General features: G+C 40.5%; 2 protein-coding genes across 2 annotated transcripts; one reads left to right on the plus strand and one right to left on the minus strand.

Moving 5' to 3' along the window:
* Positions 1-1,254: 1,254 nt before the first annotated feature.
* Positions 1,255-6,045, minus strand: emilin3a (elastin microfibril interfacer 3a). Its single transcript, XM_088408386.1, has 4 exons — positions 5,900-6,045; positions 5,690-5,809; positions 3,785-4,275; positions 1,255-3,686 (listed from the first exon to the last, which is right to left on the minus strand). Exons 1-4 carry the CDS (start codon positions 6,037-6,039, stop codon positions 1,768-1,770), a joined length of 2,670 nt encoding a protein of 889 aa, XP_088264512.1. The 5' UTR covers positions 6,040-6,045; the 3' UTR covers positions 1,255-1,767.
* A 5,076-nt stretch (positions 6,046-11,121) lies between these two features.
* samd10a (sterile alpha motif domain containing 10a) lies at positions 11,122-18,537 on the plus strand. Its single transcript, XM_088407785.1, has 5 exons — positions 11,122-11,259; positions 14,517-14,698; positions 17,330-17,498; positions 17,572-17,733; positions 18,302-18,537. Exons 1-5 carry the CDS (start codon positions 11,247-11,249, stop codon positions 18,322-18,324), a joined length of 549 nt encoding a protein of 182 aa, XP_088263911.1. The 5' UTR covers positions 11,122-11,246; the 3' UTR covers positions 18,325-18,537.
* Positions 18,538-19,209: the final 672 nt, after the last annotated feature.

Genomic DNA, 19,209 nt, shown 5'->3' on the forward strand with positions numbered 1-19,209 from the left:
AATTATGCTACTGGAATCCTGGTTGACCAGGCCCTTTGAAATTACTTCAGTTAATTTTCTGATGGGACAGAATGTCTTTATTTTTTCGTAGTGGGGTGTCTGAAATAATGAGTTGTTCCCTCTCAACACCCTCTTGTAGAATGCTTACTTCCTTGCATCAGATGTTGTCACAACTTCATGGTGCCTTTTGCTTTGTGCATGGACAAAAACATATGGTCACCCAAAAAAATTGTGCAGTACAGAAAGTTTATTTCCGTGTTCAAGGCAAAGAAATAAAACATTTAATTATATAAAAAATGTTGTGAAATTTAGTATCCAATGTATAAAAACTAAAACATTGTATTAAAAAAAAATTAAATATCATACACGCATAAACAACACAGTAAGAAACATTTTGCCGGTGTTCAAAATGATAACACATTACAACAAAAAGACTTAGCACCTTGGTGAGTCAAGTAAAAGTAAACGTTTGTAGTCGCAACATTAAGAGTGCAGTTGGTTAGCTGCATTCAATAATTTGCAGCGAGTTAAACTGGATATCAGTGCAGGTTTGACCCTTTACAAAGACCAATGACAAAATAATAAGGAGGTGCTAGCGGTTTTCCACAACACCAGCAAAAGATTCACCCCTTGTGTTCTTTACATATAATGCACAAGGCTCAAAATAAGTGGCTTTGAATTGCTGTTAGAACCTAAATGTTTGACTCTGAATCTCATCTAAACACATGGACTCGTTAAACTGAGAATCAGTTGCCCACCGACAGTCATAAATGGTTTTTGAATGACAGATTTAGTCAGACTTAAGCCGTAATCTATAGAGAACAATTGCCATGGTTAAGGCTGCACATGGTTGCTGGATTGCTCAGCAAAAAATGTGTGCGTTCTTGTGAAGGCTGCATGCTCAATTCACATTGCACATTTGCTGTAGGAGTAGTCATCTCAGGCGGATAAGGAGAAAAGCCCACCTAGGTCATATACAACATATGCAAAGAACTATACGTGCGTCGTATACTTTGCTATACTTTGGGAAACTAGGAATGAAATGAGTCCTGGGGTAATTACTTTAAGGTACTTGAAAAAATGATGCAAGCATTTTTTTCTATTTTGTATTCATGTACTTATGTGTGTACTTGATGGCCACCGCCATGCCAAAGAAGGTGTAACAACATAACATAACATGCCACCAACCAATACAGAGGCCAACTTCAAAATAAAACACATCAATTAATAATGGATGTCAATGCAATAGCCTTCTCAGGGTTTTATTTTGAAGATGTTCCTCAGTGGTGGATGTTTTCCGATTAGCTTAACTCATCGTTATGACTCCTTTATCCCAAATTATTTTCATCAAATTATATCAAGACCAACATCAACATCACCATTAAAAAAGTCATATCGAAGCACTGATAAAGAACACTAAGGAGCCATTTTTCAGTTATGCTAACGTATGATATGATACAAGTCTCTGCAAGCAGCATTCAAATGCAATCAGATATTTTAAACGCAGACAGAAAAGCGGCCATTGCATTCAACAATAATAATAAAAAAATATAATTATTGTTAAGAATGTCACGTTATTATATGTGGAAAAAAATGTTGCTTCAGGTCTCTGGGTTTAACCTGCAAAAAAAGTTTGAGAAAATGTAAAAAATGCTACCCAAAGTTGGTCAATGATTCACAAAACTGCTTTGCAAAAACATCAACAGCAAAAAACAAAATAAACTAAAAAACATTTTGAGCTTTGCGTGTATTTCCTTAGAAGGGTAACTACTTTGAAGTAAATGTGTCCCCGCGTTGTATATCTGGCTCCAAATTCTTTTGTGCTGACTCAGTCTTCAAGGTGCAGTTTCTGATTTCGTCCTTCAGCTCAGATAATTGCTGGGAGTGGCTGAAGAGAGTCCCATTGAATTGCAGGAGAAAGCCATTTGATTGCCTGTCCAGCTCCTCCCTAATTCTCTCCAGATCTTCTGCTAAATTACTAAGACCTTTACATTGGTCCTCCACAGAGGCAACACGTCCACCGACCACTGTCACCTCTTTTTGCACTCCCATAGCTGTGCTTCTACAGCCTTGGACCTCGTTGGCAAGCCGTCTCTTCATTTCCTGTAAGTCGCCCTTGAGCCGGCCCAGTTTGCGCTCACCTGCACCAAGCATGGATGCCTGATGTCGAACCAGCTGGACGACAACCTTCATCTGTTCGGCCAATCGGAACTCTCTTTCATGCCAGGAGCTGTTCATCCGTCCCACCTGGTGCACTACGGTCCCCAGTGATTCCTGAATTCCATTCAGGGTGCGGTTGACTGAACGAACATCGAACTTTAGGACCATGAGCTCACCCTGTTCTTTTTCTTGTTGCTCCATGTCTGTCAAATGCCTCATGATGTTCTGGAGTGTGATGTTGAGGCTGTTCAAATGCTCACCTTGCCTTTCTAGTAACCCCTTGACATTCTGATCTTCTGGCAGGTCTCTACTTGAGGAGACAGAGTCCCTCTGAATCTCTGAGGGTCTTTTAGCTGAGGAACAAGAAGAAGAACAAAGAATTTCCAGATTGCTCAGGTGCTTTTGCACTCTATCCACGTCCATCTCAAGTCTCCCTCGGAGGGACTCCAGCTCTGTCTCCAGGGTCGGAACAGCATGTCCCTCAAGAAGCGCAGGGGCAGTGGCGTTACCGAGTTCCTCTAAAGCCATCAGTAGGCGTCTCTCGAGTTCTCTCAACTTGCCCTCCATTCTGGCCTCCAGGCCCTGTCCTGTCTCAGTTTTGTCTGAGACGCTGCTCCTCTTTACCACTTGCCCCGTCAGGTTGAGCTTAGTCTCTACGTATTTAAGGCGCCCCTCCAGCAGTGCGTCAATGTGGTCTTTATGACCTCCCAACTCTACTTTTAGATGTTTCTGAGACTGATTGAGGCCTGCCACCGATGTTTCCACCAGCTGCACCCTGTCACTCAGTCCACTCAGAACAGTGCAGCAGCTTTCTCTTGTGCTCAAATTTTGAAGTTGTACCTGGAGGCTCCTTATCTCTGTCCTTAAGTCGCTCGTATTTTCTTCCAAGGCATCTTGCATTTGTTCCTGTCTTTCACCTTGCTCCCTCCGACATTGACGACGTATGTCTTCTGCTTTCTCCTCGCATCGGCCCTCTGCACTCTCCACACGCCTCTCGAATCCACCCAGAATGTCTGCCCTGGCTGCACTCAGTCTGGCATCCAAGAGCTGCTCTGTATCCCTTTGGTCTTTTCTCTCAAGATTGGTCGTCTCTGAAACAGCGCCTCCTCTGGTTGATATCTTCTCCAGGGCTCCGCCATGTGTCATCACTGTGGCTTTTAGCTCCTGAAGTTCTTCTGTCTTGGCTCGCAGCTCAGTTCTGAGCTCTTCAACTCTTCCGCTCAGTTCTGTGAGACCTGGAAAGACGTGTTTGCCATCTATAGCGTCAGCTTCAGGATCGCCCCCTGGAATCTCTGCAAAGCCTACTGTGGTGGGACTGGAGGCTATGGAAGGAGCAGAAAGAGGACTGGGGGCAGCAGAGAGCAGAGTTGTCAGCATCCTGTTGGCATCCTCTCTTAGAGACGCTCGAAGGCTGTCCTCCAGGCCATTCACTGTCCCCCTCAGGGACTGCAGTCCCTGGTTCAGACGTCGTAGATCCTCCTCCATTCGAAATATTCTCTCCTCGGTCTCACTGTCTAGAGCCAGGCCTATGATAATGAAGACATATATTACAACAGTGTCAATCACATTTGTAAAAGTATCATACACATAAAAGCAGACTGTAGTGATACGGATTTAGGGTCACCTTCGCTTGGTTCACCGTTGGCAGGAGCAAGTGTTACTTGTGGACTTTGCTCCCCTGCCCCTGGGTTACGATCTTGCTCTTGTTCAGGCGCTGTGTGATGTTCTTCGCTGTGGTCCGGGATGGGCTCGGGCCCGTCTGGATATGATTCAAAAGAGGTGTCTGGATAGTTGGATCTCGGCAGTCCAAAGTTATGCATTGGGTAAGAGTTAAAGCCACTGGTGGGAGGTCCTTTGGGTTGATTCCATGGGTTAGCTTTCATGTGCTGGTTAATGGGTGGGCCCTTGAAAATGGAACCCTTAAAAATGGGACCGTTGTATTGTGGTCCTTTGAACTGAGGGCCTCTGAATGGTGGCATGCTTTTCATGGAATGTTGGTAAGGTGGGGGTCCTTCCATGCAGTCATAGCCAGAGTACCCAGGACAACAGCGCCACTCTAACTCGGTGACTGTTTTATGGGCCACCTTATACATTGGCTTGTAGATCAGACGATACCTGAGGAGAACAAACTAATGTTGTCGTTAAGACCACACAAACTGAGACCAAGTGATTATTGAGACTAAAAAGAATCAAGACGAGACTTTTTCTAACGAAGGCCGAGACAAGACCAAAACTGTATACAGTGATCCCTTCTACTTCGCGGTCTCGGATATCGCGGTCTCAGTACTTAGCGTTTTTTTCCAAGAAAAATAAAACATATTTCAAAATTAAAAAAACATTTAAAAAATGTGCAAAAATGTACAAAAATTTAAAAAAGCAAAAAAGTACATTATACAGTACTGTATTAATCAAATAACGAAGTAATATTAGTTAATAACTATGTTAAGAAATCTTCAAGCGTTAGAGTTCGTGACGTTTTTTATCTTTTTTTGAAATTCATGCTTTTAATTTGTCGAGTCGCGTTGCATTTCCGTTTCCTGATTTACGTTCTCTCTGAGTCATTCGGCTCGTTACTGTGACGTGATATTTATAGTTTATTATCATTTACGTTGATAACGCACGCTACTGCCTATGTTTAGCAAGCGATGAGTGTTTATTCTGTTTTGTGTTCGTTTGTTTAGAGGTTGCACTTTCTAGTTAGTAGTTGTTAGTTGTTGCTAACCCGCTAATGTCGGCTAAAAATACAGTAAATTCATAGATTAAGTGTTTATATGTTAGTTTACTGACTTTAAGATTGTTGTTGATTTTTAATTCAACAGATGTTACATGATACACCATACATGAGCCAAAATAAATGTGAAGTTCATCAAAAAAAAAAAAAAAAAAAGGATTGTTTATGGTTACTGCGGCTATATTGGGGCGTGCATAGAAATCGAGGAACTGATACCCTACTTTGCGGATTTCAGACTTCACGGGGCGTTGACAGCCCCCATTAACCGCAAAGTAGGGGGGGATCACTGTATATCAAAGAAAAATATCCCCTCCAAACAAAGAAGTAAAAAACTAGTTTTTTACTTGCTTTTATTTTGCCAACAAAATTGAATTTTGCAGTTTTTTTTTTTTTTTTTTTTTTTTTTTTTAATAGTACAATGAAAGAAATGTCAAATCTAAGCAAAGAACTGATCACAGTAGTACTAGCCTGGCCTAAACTTGTCTGAATCAAACATCCCGAGTCAACCCTGTCCAAGAGCAAGACAGTGTAAAAATGCCTTAGAATCTGAGACGAGACCAAAACTCTTAGAAAGTGGTCTTGAGACCAAGAACGATCTCAAGAACTAAAACACCACAACAATGTGAAAAGACTTTCTTTGAGCTTTTCCTTCAAACAACCTACTAAGTATCCTAGGATTAGGCGAATCTATCAAGTCAAAGATATATGTTTTGTCATCATTAGCTGGAAATGTCATATGAATAGGATTGATATTTATATGTAAATATAACAAATACAAAGTATAATAACATCACTCACATAAGAGATGGACATTTTTTCTGCCAGGAACACTTGTTGTAATCCACTTTGACATATGGGGCCGCCCCATCTTGCAAAGTGAAGGACACTGTCTTTTCGATCACATAAGCACAGTGGTTCCTTTTTAAGAGGAGGGGGAAAAAGTGAAAATATGCAGAGAATTATAATTTGAGTATTGTAGACCTGCTAGGTGAGAGAATGAAGGCTTACTTGTGTCTGCTGGTGGGTTTCCCCTGGCCGTGGTGATCAATCAATCCAGATCTGTAGTCACTATAATGGAGCAGTCTGTAAGGCTTTGCTTCTCCAATCCACAAATAGAGCATCATTGAGATAAAAAGAGGTGTCGCCATTAGGAGCTTTATTTGCTTTATATCCAAGTTTCCCAAGTAAAAATCGGATAGAAATCCCCACGGACCCTAAAACTCCCCTTTCATGAAATACCCCAAAATGTACTCATTCAAACTCTTTTCCGGTGTGCTTTAAAGCAGAAAGCTAATGAGAGGATGCTGACTCGTTCATGGGAGTGCCTGCATGCAATGAAGTCTGACAGCGCACTGACGGTGATTTTGGGTGCCACTAATAGGACCCCAAAGGTCCAATTTACATATCTCCTCCCACACACCCTCCCTTAATGTGACAATGTGTTGCCACTGAAACTGAAGGAGCTGAATTGACCTTCACCTAATTATAGAAACTGTATTTCAAATTGCATAGGAAAAACTCTAATATTCATGATGCTATATTCCCCATGGTGACATCATTCCAAACCACAGTGGGAAAAAGAGATCAGAACCAGAGTATAGTTTGGTCTATAGTTGGTCTAGGTTTTTGGGGTAAACAGATCAGCCTTGTTGAGAGGGAAACTTCATCACACTGGTGCGTAACATCTCCTGCGCTCCCTCCAAAATTGATACTTCATTTTTGAAGTGAGAATTTTTTTTCTGTCTTCCAAATTTCTACACAGTATCAAAACAGTCATAATGGCCAAAAAAAAAAAAAAAAAAAGGTTTTAGACAGGAATGTAGTGGCAAAGAAAAAGCTTGGGAAACTTTTGGAATTGAATTTTGATACATTTGTGATAAAAGGTTTTCTGATCATCTGTGTCATGATGACACATCCATTTACACACCCATTATCTTAACCACTTATCCATACAGTCTTCAGAGTCAACCTCTTCATTTGTGTCCATTGTTGTATCTATTTTGCGTCAATAGGACAGCAAAATCAATTGCAAACCACCCAAACAACGTGAGGCATCATGGAAAAGGCCAGGATTTCATCTACTGAGCATAATAGTTCTAAGTAGGAAGGCTTTTGAATGTCCAAAGCTCTGGACCAAAAACAATGTATATGACAGTGAGTGCAAATGAAAAGGATGGGTCTCAGGAAGTTATCATGAATCTAGAAAAAAAACGCAACCTTTTTTTTTAAAACCTCATATCCTGATTGGGGGCAATCAAAAATCCTCATCATAGAAGTTAAAGAAAAACAAATTGAACCCTTAGAATAAATAGCTGATATCGCTCATTGGCTCTCCGTCCATCAAATCTGCCAGCCATCTTGGAATCTTTGACTTGACATGTCCATGTGCATTGATTTGGTCTGAAGGCAAACCTGGCAGTAAACCTCCACCTTCTTGAACAAATAATCACAAACACTTCCGTGCAACAGCCACATATGTGAGTGTCGTGCCCCTGAGCTAACATCAAGGCTCAGTCGAAATAAGCTCACTGCTCTTTTATTTGACAGATAACCCGCCGGGACATTTTAAACTTTGTAGTTACTTTGTAATTTCATGTGGCTATTTGGATGGATAAATGGAATGTAATAGTCTAATGCAAAGTGTGACAGAAAGGTCGACGGCAAATTAGCTGCTGCTTTTCTTACTTTTGACTTTTTATTTAAAGTACATGGGGACTTGCTTGAGAATGTGAACAAATCCAGCCATTATTTTTGCTGATGACTTTGACCTTTTTTTCCCCCTTTAAGCAAGCCAATTTCCTGTATCCTGTTCTTGCCCCGAACCACCCCATTTACCTGGTAACACCGTGTCCAATGTCGACACACAGGGTGTAAGAGTTTAATTTTAGCCCATATTACTTTTTCCCAGGACACACCTTTTCTTCTCCGTTTGTAAACAAGCTTCCATTGTATGATGGGAAACCTATTGCATCGGTGCTGCGATGTTCTGGTCTTGTGGAACAAGCCCAGCTTTCTTGTGTAGGCTGCCAGCCGGCGACTCCACCCAGACCTGTGCCTGAATGGCATCACACAGTTGTGCGCGCGGTTTACAGTTGACGTCAGGCAAAGGGTCCTCGTTGGGAAGAGGGTGAGGCCTCACGCCTCTGCCTGGAAAAGGGGAGAGTCCACACATTACCTTTTCTTTAACTCACAATCCAGCTCACACGTACTAATGAAGATGAATGAGGCCGTTGACTTTGGGGAGCTTTTCCTCAGTTTCTCTGTCCCTGTTTAATTTTAACACTGGCGCTTCACATTCAGAGCCAGCCTGTTAATCTCTTGATGTGTGTTTTGAGCCAAGGCAGTGCGTAACTCACTTTGCATGTCATTTTGACTTGATGGCAAAACCATTGAGTTTATATTGCAAGAAATATATATATATATATATATATATATATATATATATATATATATATATATATATATATATATATATATATATATATATTTCTTTAAAAAAAAAACTGATAAACATTCGGTGTAGGTTCCCTATGAAAATTGGAGGAATAAAGGAAAGAGACCTCAAACAAATCTTTACTAAAATACAAACAAAAATTCATGTAAAAAAACAAAAACAATTAAAAACAATTTGCGAATATGCAAAGCCAGGAGTGCCAAAACTGTGAGTTGCTGAGGGTCGACTGCATACAGGAAACGGTACAATGTGCAGGCTGTGCTTGTTTGATCAACTGTGAGCTTTTGGAGGTTCGGGTTTGTAAGGATGCTCTTGTCAGACTTGTGGCACTATTTGTCTTGAGTAATCAGTAGCCATTGTTTTATGTTCACAGCCATGCACAAGAACAAACGAAAGTAAATGGTCTCAACACCACATATCTGGAAATTCTTCCCTGTGCGAGAACTTGATTTGATCACTTATTACATTTGATATTTTTTTTAGTGTTTGTGCTCTTATTGACAGCAGTACATCTCAAATAGTGGGGCAGTTCCTTCTGGGGGGCGCGATAAATAATGATTGGCGTCTTTCTTTTTCAGGCACTTTGATGCACTTAAGTTTTTTCTGCCTTAACAAACCTTCAACCTGTATAAATGCTGTAAAAAAAAGTTGGTTCATATTGCTTTTCCTACAGTTTTAGGCATACTTATACTTAATAATAATAATATTATTTATGGTCGGCGTAGAAAGTGAGGGATGGCGCAAAATGTTTTCTGCTTCCTGGGGGGCTAAGAAAAATATAATTGAGAAGCTATGATTTATAGTCAGGTATGAGTATTGAAAGAAACACAGAGAGACAAAAATTGCTTGACCAAACCTCATTTGGAGGCCACATGTGGAGGCAGAGGTCAAGGCACACTTTGCACATTCGCCAAGAGAACCAGAGTGTTTGCTGGCACCAAGCTTCAGCCTGTCTGTTTGCATACTCTACAAACCACACACACACACATATTGACTAATACTATAAAAAAAAAACCTGCTCAGGCCTTTTAAAGCTTTTCAATTCTTTGTCAACAAGTACAGAAATCCATACAATAACCTTTTTGCTCCTCTGGTCCTAGTGTTCTGACTTGAAGACATGTTGGCCTTACCCATGATAACTTTCCTGTCTTGCTGAGACAAATTGAACACAACAGCGGAGAGAAAATGAGCACAACAGTGGACCAAAATGAAAAGACTGGCTCTCAATATAACATGTCCTTTTAAAGCTTTTCAATACTTGGCCAACAAGTACAGAAATCCATACAGTAACCGTTTTGCTCCTCAGGTCCTTGTGTGCTGAGTAGAAGACATGTTGGCCTTTCCAATGATATTTTTTCTGTCCTGCTGAGACAAATCGAACACAGTAGTGGACCAAAATGAATAGACTGGCTCTCAATATAACATGGTTAAATCTAATCCTTACATTCATGACACCATATTAGTATCAGTACGATGTTACTGTCGTCAGGACACCCACTGAAAGTGGACTTTTGTTCACAGTGTGCTGCACATGGTTCACATGCTGGACTGCTTCTTTGGGGTCACAAAATGACTTGCAATAAATTAGTAACATTTTTTGAAAGGGCTCATATAATGGAAATCTAACGTTTTGGAGTCTTTAACCATGTTACAATGTTAATTTCTCACCCACTCATTCTGCCCTGCGGTTGATTGTCGATGAAGCGTCAATTGTTGCGGTCCCTTTGCGCTTGTTTGTTTTTTGGTCATTTTTGTATGAAATTATTATACTTTTCTGAATGTAACCTGCCTCCCTGCTTCCCTGCATTTTGAGTCCACAACCTTCCACCACCTCACGTTTGTTGATTGATTCGTGACATATAGACCAAAGTACTGTACTAAAAAAATCAAATAACAGTAAACTGACTCCTTCTGTTTTTATTGGACACACTAAATTGTCCTGTGGTGTGATTGGATGCGTGAATGGTTGTTTGTCTCTGTGCGCTCTGCAATTGACTGGCAAACCAGTTTAGGCTGTCCTCGATCCACTGCCCGAGGAGAGCTGGGATAGGCAGCAAAAAGCCTGCGACCCTTGTGCGGTAAGCGGCTGTAGAAAATTGGTGGATTGATATTCCTGGCTGCCCTCTGGTGGCGTCACTGCAAAACTTGTCTTGAAAATGTTACCTCACCACGGATTGACGGCACCAAACAACCACAGGACGGCGCCAGAGGATTGCTAGATACACAAGTAGGACTATTTTATACACTACTCGCAGTTAAGGGCACTATTGTGTAATATATGCGGATATTTCAGAAAGAGCATAAAAAACTGTGAAAAGGAAAGTTTGCTTTTCCGTGATTATCATATGATATATTCCAGAAATAATTAAATAGGTACATTTGCAATTGGAGCACTGCCAACTGCCGCCAGACTTTCCAAAAGTTAAAAAAAACAAAAAAAAAAACTATTTGGAGTATTCAAAAAGAAACAGACACAGTGTGACATAATGTCACTTCTTTTATCTACTATCGGGACAGAGCGCCCACAGGCTCGCACACATCTCCATTTCTTCAAGAAGCGACGTTTGCAAGATGGCTTTTTTATGCGCTTGTTTGTCAGTCTTGTGTGGTTGCTTTAATTACAGGCCCCAGGCTGCACTTTTGAGCTCCAGAGTATTCTTGAGCAAGAGCTGCGCGTCCCATTCTCATCACACACACACACACACACACACGTGCGCGCACATGCGCGTCATGGCGCGAGCCACTCAGTGAAGGCAGCCAGTGCGCGTCACCGCAGACTGCTTTGAAAGGGCTTGCAGAGTTGACTCGTGCGAGAGCTGGGAGGATGCAGGACGGCGTCTCAGTTACCGCCACTCAAGACGATGCACGGCCTTCGTTAAATTCACGCGGCATGAAAGCACCATGGCTGTTGACGGTAGGCACCTCGCTTTTTTTGACAGGCACTGAAGGGTGCAACAATGTGGAAAATTGATCAACTTTGTTTAGACTGATTATGAATTTATCTTTGTACATATACCTCTTTCTCCGGTGAAATCTTTCCACAAAACTAAAAACATGGTGCAACAATACATATAGACAGAAAAACTAATCAATATTCACAGGCAGGTATTCCTTATCAGTGAAATCATCAGGCACTATTACTACATCTCACTAGTTGTGAAACTAAGGTCTATCTATATAAAAGCGTCATAAGGACCCCGGTGGCCATTTTGTGCAATGTAGAAAGCCACAAATAATTTCTCATGATGCCTTGCTGCCACTTGATGTTGACTGAAAATGACATCATAATAGTGCCTTGCGGGCTCAGGTAAGAACCAATCGCAGCTCACCTCTTTTCTGGGTTTGTTCATGTGATGTTCTCAAACTGAGTCTTTAGGCACTGTCATTTTCACTCCGAACACATTGATGAATTGGGCTTGAAATAAGTCCTTGCGTAATTTGAGCATGCCTGTTTAAAAAAAAAATGCTTGAAGCATTCATTTCTGAGCATTCCTGTTTGTATACACTGTCAGGAAGAAGTCAAGCTCACTGCAGCAAGTGTTCATGGTATACATGACAGTAACACGCCACCAATGTGGTGAGAAGACCAGCTTCCAAATGAACCTTACGTTTCCAAATAACAATGATCCACATTTGGAAGTAGAGCTCGGCAGTTAGTTGCGGCATAAGCCTGTCTTGACTCATCACCGACGTCAACACAACATTGTCTTTCCTGAACTCAAGTTCAATTGCTAATTATGCTAATGAAGGATACCTAGAAAAACTTAGTTCCTCATATATCATATGCGCCCGCTGCCTGCAATTTGGGGCAGCTCCAACATTAGTGGCACTAGATGTTAGCGGTGTTAGCTGCTAGCCGCACTCTCGTGCTCTAAATAGGCAGCGGGATGTCTTTTCAAAGGTACTTTCATAAACAAAACAGTTGCTGTTCCTATTGAACACTTTACCAAGGCAAATTTACTCAAATGTGCTGTTTCAGCCACTTCATTTCATAAATCAAATGGGGTGATATTTGACTAAGATCTCACATTTTAGAAACTAATATATGGATGTAATCTGCTGTTACGCACAGTTTAAATTACAAATATCATCTGAAAATGAATAGACTTGATGATAATTATCTGTATTCAAAATTGTTCTTTAACCAAGCAAAAATCTTATTTTATTTGATAGATTTTTGAATACGATATCTGAATACCAAAATATTTAATTGCTGCACCCTCAATAATAATAAATCAGTTTGTGTAGTGTGTTTAAATTTAAGTTAAAAAATGTAAAAATAAAAGAAACATTATTTAGATCAGTGGTGTCAAACATTTTTATTTTGGGCCGCATTGTAGTTATAACTTCTGTCAGAGGGCCGGAATGACTGTGAATTCAAATAAATATTAAGCTTGTTGGTCACACATTTACCAAGATTTGAAATCAGAAGTCGGCAAAAACTGTTTAAAAGAGATTTGGGTGATAAGAAAACTGTTGGTTTTCTTCCCCCAAATTTTTAAAACTTAAAGACAACTTGCAATTTTGGTATTTTAGTCAGAAACTTGAAGTCAAATCAGCATTTCACCAGCCACAAAAAGTGAGGTGTCGGGCCGGATCTGGCCCCCGGGCCTTGACTTTGACACCTGTGATTTAGATGAAATTGATTCATTTTTAGCGATCATTATTCAACGTCTGTATTCATATTCGTTTTTTAGCCAAGCAAAAACGTATATCTTATATTTTATATATAATATAATATATATATAATATATAATATTATATTATAATATAATATATATAATATATTTTATATATTATTTATATATATTTTATATATATCTAAATGCCAAAAAATAGTTGATAGCTGTCGCCCTAATAAAGATCATGAAGTTTCAGAAGTATCAGTGTGAGGATGAATGGTGATTGCTTGCTCCGATTTCAGCAGCCCATTCAAGCCGACGCACTCCTATGAAGATAGAAAAACAGGATATCCTGTACTTGTTTAAGATATCTTAAGTGCTGGACTGATTTTAGCATGTTAAGAAAGTGCAAGAAGAAGACTGTCAAGAGGCTCTTGCTGCCTTCATATTTTGAAGATAAAAATCTCCACATCCCTGTTTGGTAGCATTGCGCCAGTCCCTCCTGACAAGACTGGCCTGTCCTCTTTACGAATTCTTTTTAGTCAACTCAAGATGTTGCACACAAACACATCTGTCGGCTGAGCTTTAAATGGCATCAGCAAGCCTCCCCCAAATCTGCTCCATCAATCAGTCATGAATGCTTGCGTTCAGTGCCAAAAGAAGCATGTTTACTGTTTTTGCATTTTCTTTAATTACCCCTCTGATGTTAAGCGAGTTTGGACGTCTGCCTACTCGGCCTTCTCGTCTTCTTAAGCAACGTCCACATTTATTCACTGCCCCGCAAAGCAAACAGTAAATAAATAAAAACGCTTAGCCCATACTCTTGACGCAAACTTGGATGAGTGCAAATGTCGCGTCGCGGCCGCTCTTTTGGTTTCATCGGCACGGGTATGAGCATGTCGTTCTCGATGACATCACCGCACAATAACGAGCTGTATTTGTGGGACATGCTCCATCCAGGCGTGGTTCCATGACTTTTTTTTCTCTCCCATACATAGAGGAGCTGAGAAAATAATGTATGAATTGATCATTTATTTATAAACCTGAACTCAAATGGGTGTAGGAATACCCCCGGGGGTACTTCAAGGCACTCCGGGCGGTACGTGACATTTTTGCAGGGATTCTGCCAGTGTATCAACAAATCTTGATGAATGCTTTTTCACACAGGAACTGTCCAATTTACTTTTCAAATTAAGAGTAAATTAATTGGAACTTGACTGTGACTTGAACGTGACTCCCTTGAAAAACGTATGCCATATTTTCGTTAAGATTTACACCGATGCACACTGTCACTATTTACACAAAGTCTACAAGTACACAAGCCAGAAACCGACGTTGTGAAACGCTGCAAAATAAAATACAACTAGATATGCTAACGAAAGAACTTCCAAAGTTTATTAAATCAGACAGGAATGGCACAGCCCTTGTGTGGCTTAAACGAGGCGACATGGATTTCTCTGAGGGCTTCAGACCCTCCAACCCCCAGTGGGAACCCCATTTCTGGCTCTGTCCCGTATTGCTCGTCTTTCATGGTCTTTTCTTTCCGCAGCGGCATCCAGTTTTAGTTTCTGCCGGCCAGCTGTGGAATTCAGAGCCCTGCCCGATGACTTTAAAGAACAGCTGAGCGCACGCACTGGCGGCAACCTGACCTGGCACGACGGCCGAGGCCAGAAAGCGGCTGGAGGCCGGGCGGTCAAGCTGCTGCAGCGGCCGGGAGCCGACGCCCACCAGGTACACCCAATGCAGGGTGTCTTTACCTATCACTTGTAGGTGATCCTTAACCACGCTCCTAACGCTACCGTTTTGAAAAATAATCCCTTGCATTTTCTTCTCACTATTGTGAATATCTGCCGTAATATTGGTTGTTTTTCCAGGACGATCATGAAGATGTTGCTATGGCTATTGATTTGTCTGTCTACCTGTGCTGCTGCACAGTTTGTGTTCAGGCGTGTTGTTTAAAAGGTTCCATGAAGGGCAACATCATAACAAGTTTTGTTAGTTTGTGTGTTAGCATTAAGCTAGCAGGCTTTTCTAAGTCAACGTGTGCACAGTGTGTATTTTTCTTGGTTTTTGTGTTTTAAATAGCTTTATTATTTCTCTTGCAGTTTGAAGTGCTGTAGAATTGCATCATATGGAGAGGTTTTTCTCATGTACCGGTCTCGAATGACATGACATGAAAGGGAAATTATAAACGGAGTGGTATTTCAAAATTCCGCTTTCATCTTCTTGTATGAAACTCCCTGCTTTCATTTTGAAAATTAGACTTTTGGCTAGATTTGTTTTGCTTCAACTTGTGAAATATTTAGAATGAAGGTGCATTCATTCTGGCCAATGAATGGTGGGGATTTGATGTGTGGAAACAAGGAAGTTTACATGAACATATTTGGCACTGACTGAACTGTGGGAAAACGCTTCATTTTCTTTAAAAATAGCTTTTTTAGGCTTTTTGGGTCATTTGGGAAATTACACTTGGAAACAGTTGGGTCAAAAAATAAACCAAATTCGATCAAAAACACAACGTTTTGGATTAAATTAATACTGTAACTCAAAAAACTGTGTTGGTCCCTTTTTAGTCTGAGAGCAAAATGCAAATGTAAACAAAACAAAATGGTGACGTGATTTAGGCTTAGTAACCTATCTGCTGCAAACTCTGTTTCACTCTGTAAATTTGAGAGAAGCATGACAATGAACAAACCTCCATTTTGTGTTGAAAAAACGAACAAACAAAAAACAGGTCATCGAAACCTCAACGAACATAACAAGCGATTTTAACATGACATATAGTGAAGTTGCATTTACAACCTGTGTTGCAAATTTCTGTCAATGAACATCGGTAGAAGAAGCTTCTAACGGTATTATTGATCCTCCACTGCATCCCGTTGCAAAACAGGCAGAAGATTTAAAAAAAAAAAATGTCTGAATACATCACGCGGCTCTGTGTGGCTCCACGCGGCCTCTTTGTGAACACTGAATGGAATGGAGGCCGTTTTCTCCCCCGCGGGCTGGTGGGCTCCGCGTCCAAAGTAGCACAGGCCACTTGCTCCACATAGCAGCACTGGCAGGATATTTGCTTTATCAGGCGCCCTTATTGGTTGGACAAAACAAGTCACACATACTGGTAACTTGTGTCCAGGCGCAATGACGCATCCCAAGTTACCTTGTTGTTGAAGACAAACTGGACTGAATTGATCCTGCACTTGCTTATCATGGAGCATGTGCCTTTTTGTCTTAAGCCCATTGAAAGATTTCAACAGACTTGAGCTACAGCTGCTCAAGCTGCCATATGAATCGACAAAGTTGATTTCATTTGGTAGTTCAGTCCTTCTCAAATAGTGGGGTACTTTTATTCCATGCTACCATTTGATCAAATAAATTTGAGCCAATTTGATTCATCCCTTTTTTTTCCACATCTGTGAAACTGTTTTTTATTATTGTTTTGGCTTCCCTCAGGGGATGCTTGTAACGGTACCAAACAATATTCAGCATGCTTTCAATGAGGTTTTGGGCTTTTGCGCATAAGACTTTCTACTTTACTTACCAAAATTGTCTTATCTGTTCTTGAGTCCCAAATCTCCTCTCGTGGCAGGAATTGTGGCTTCAGCAAATCCAATAGCGAGAACACTTTACCAGAGATGGAAAATCCAGGTCCATAAAGTGAAAATCCTGCCACAGTTTGGGTTTAGCCACAGTTATTTCCACTCAATCTACAATCAAATGAGTTTGTTAACCTACCAGTTTAATTGAAGCACCTGGGCTAAAACCAAACTCCCAACAGGGATATTCTGGACCTGATTTTTCCAATCTTTGTTTATCACAGTTTTGTAAACCTGTACTAGTGATTTTTAATCATTGACATGCAGGTGTGTTACCAGCAAACAGTTAGTTAGTTAGTTAGTTAGTTAGTTAGTTAGTTAGTTAGTTAGTTTAGCACAATTTAAAGAAGAAATAAAACCTGTCTAAGAAGGGAATGAAGACAGGATTTGTACAACATTTCTTTTCAGAAAGCCATGTTGTGAAACGTTGTTGGAGGAACAATACAAGTAAAATAACAAAATGTAATGGCATTGTGACAAGTGAATAAATACCTCTTTTAAATTTTTTATTTTTCTATGATGTATTCAAGTAATTCCAATGTTTAAGGCCTCTGAATGATGGCTGCTGGAAAGATGTCAGACGAATGGAAAAATAAAATTTACGGTAAAGCCTAGTTGGATAGATGAAAAGGCAAACAAACTTTGAAATGTGACCGGGAGCTCTTGATATGATTGGTCATGCATAATCAACTAGAAATAGATGTGATTGAGACCTTGACCTTGGCACCCGTGTTTTTGAATGAGCTTTGAGCGCTGTGTCTGTGCGCAGTATCGTTCCAGCGACAATTACAGCATCTACAACACCAGCCCGACGCAACCCAGCTTGGTCCGACCCGTGGTGCTGTGGACGCAGCAAGACGTTTGCAAATGGCTGAAGAAGCACTGTCCTCATAACTACCTGGCCTACGTGGAGGCCTTCTCGCATCACGCCATCACCGGTACGCAAGCGATCGCCTGGCGAAACGCCATGCGATGCAACCAAAAGTGACTTGTGGGTGTTGGCATGCACAGGCCGGGCGCTGTTGCGTCTGGATAGTGACAAGCTGAAGAGGATGGGACTGGTGCAAGAGACACTGAGGCAGGAGCTACTCCGCCAAATTCTTCAGCTGCAGGTTCGGGAGGAAGGCCGCAACCTGCAGCTGCTAAGCAGAGGGGAAGGTCCATCACCTCAACGTAGGTGCTCCAACTGTCGCAATTTTTTATCGATGCATTTGAAAGCCATTTTGTCCCCTCATTTCAAATAATTGGGTTTTGGCCCATCTCGGCATGAGCCCATATCAGAAAAATATCACGGGGTCAGACTCTTTAAAATTACACACTCTATTTTATTTTTAAACAAAATATTAAATATTTGGTACATTAAAAACGTTTACTGTGTTTAGTACAAATAAGTAAATATGAATAAATTTAAAAAACTTTAACGTTCTTAATGTTTTTTTAGTTGTTCTTAGCAAGTTGATTGATTGATTCTGACCTGAAATGACTTTTACTTCACAGCTGTGCTTTTTTAAGATCGCTTTAATTCTCACGATTACTAGAATTACTCAAAAATCCATTCATTTATTTATTATAGGCAGCGTTGGATTCACTACAGATGTCAAAGGGTTTATGGTTCCAGTTTTTCTTTCTGTGGGTCAAAATGGCTGTTTGACCCTTGTTCTAGATGGAAGGTCCACATGATGGCACCAGGTAGACCCCAAGGACCACTTAAGCCCACTGAACTCTATGTTGTCTTTCTCAGGTTTCTACGAAAAGAAGTCGTAAGCGGACAGCCAGAAACGTGGACAAAAGGTCATGCTTTCAAGACAAAGATATTTTGCAAAATGGATTAAGAGCAGGTGCACAGTAAACGGACTGATGGACACAATCTCTTTTGTTGCGATTTATTACCTTGGGTCTTTGGCATTTTTATATTTTTATTTTGTGTCAGTCATACAGTATGAAAGCTGTGAACATGATTAAAGTCTTTGCACTTTTCTTTCAAACTGTTTATTATTCCTACAAGATGTCAAATTTTCCCCATGTACCAAAAATTCTGCATTTTCACCATTATGCACTAAAAACAACAACAAAAAAATCCAGTCTAACATTTTTTGACCTTTCAGTTTATCCGCGGTGATTTGCAAAATTCACCGACCGAATAGTCTACATTTTCATCTTAAAAAATACCCACAAAAACTTTGCGTGTGTATTTTTCTGACATTTACAGCATTTTTTGAACAATTCAAACTCTTCCACCTTGGACATTCCAGGTATTCCAGGTATATTGTGTCATTCTACATAATTCAATAGCTTTTCATAGGTTACCAATATTTTTTATTCAGCCCCCTTGCCTTCACACGCAATTTTCCAAGAAACTGTTTTCAAGTAATTGAATTAGTTATTTTTCTCTCGTACCAAGTTATCCAAATATTTTTTGTTTTATTTTGGTTCAGTTTTATGTTGCAGGAAACTGAATCCGTACTTTTTTTTTTTTAACACAAATATTTTCCTATCTGAACGGCGAATGAATACCTTTTTTCTGAAACGTGTTATGATCACGGTTGGTATTGCGGCGGGAGCGGAGCGGCGACGCCACTCCAAACTACATTACCCACAACGCCTCTGCAGGGAAGTCTCCGTATGTCGTACTCGTCGTCATCGATGGTT

Source organism: Hippichthys cyanospilos, chromosome 2 (assembly GCF_059441005.1).
Source record: "Hippichthys cyanospilos isolate Australia breed blue-spotted pipefish chromosome 2, RoL_Hcya_1.0, whole genome shotgun sequence".
Taxonomy (NCBI): domain Eukaryota; kingdom Metazoa; phylum Chordata; class Actinopteri; order Syngnathiformes; family Syngnathidae; genus Hippichthys; species Hippichthys cyanospilos.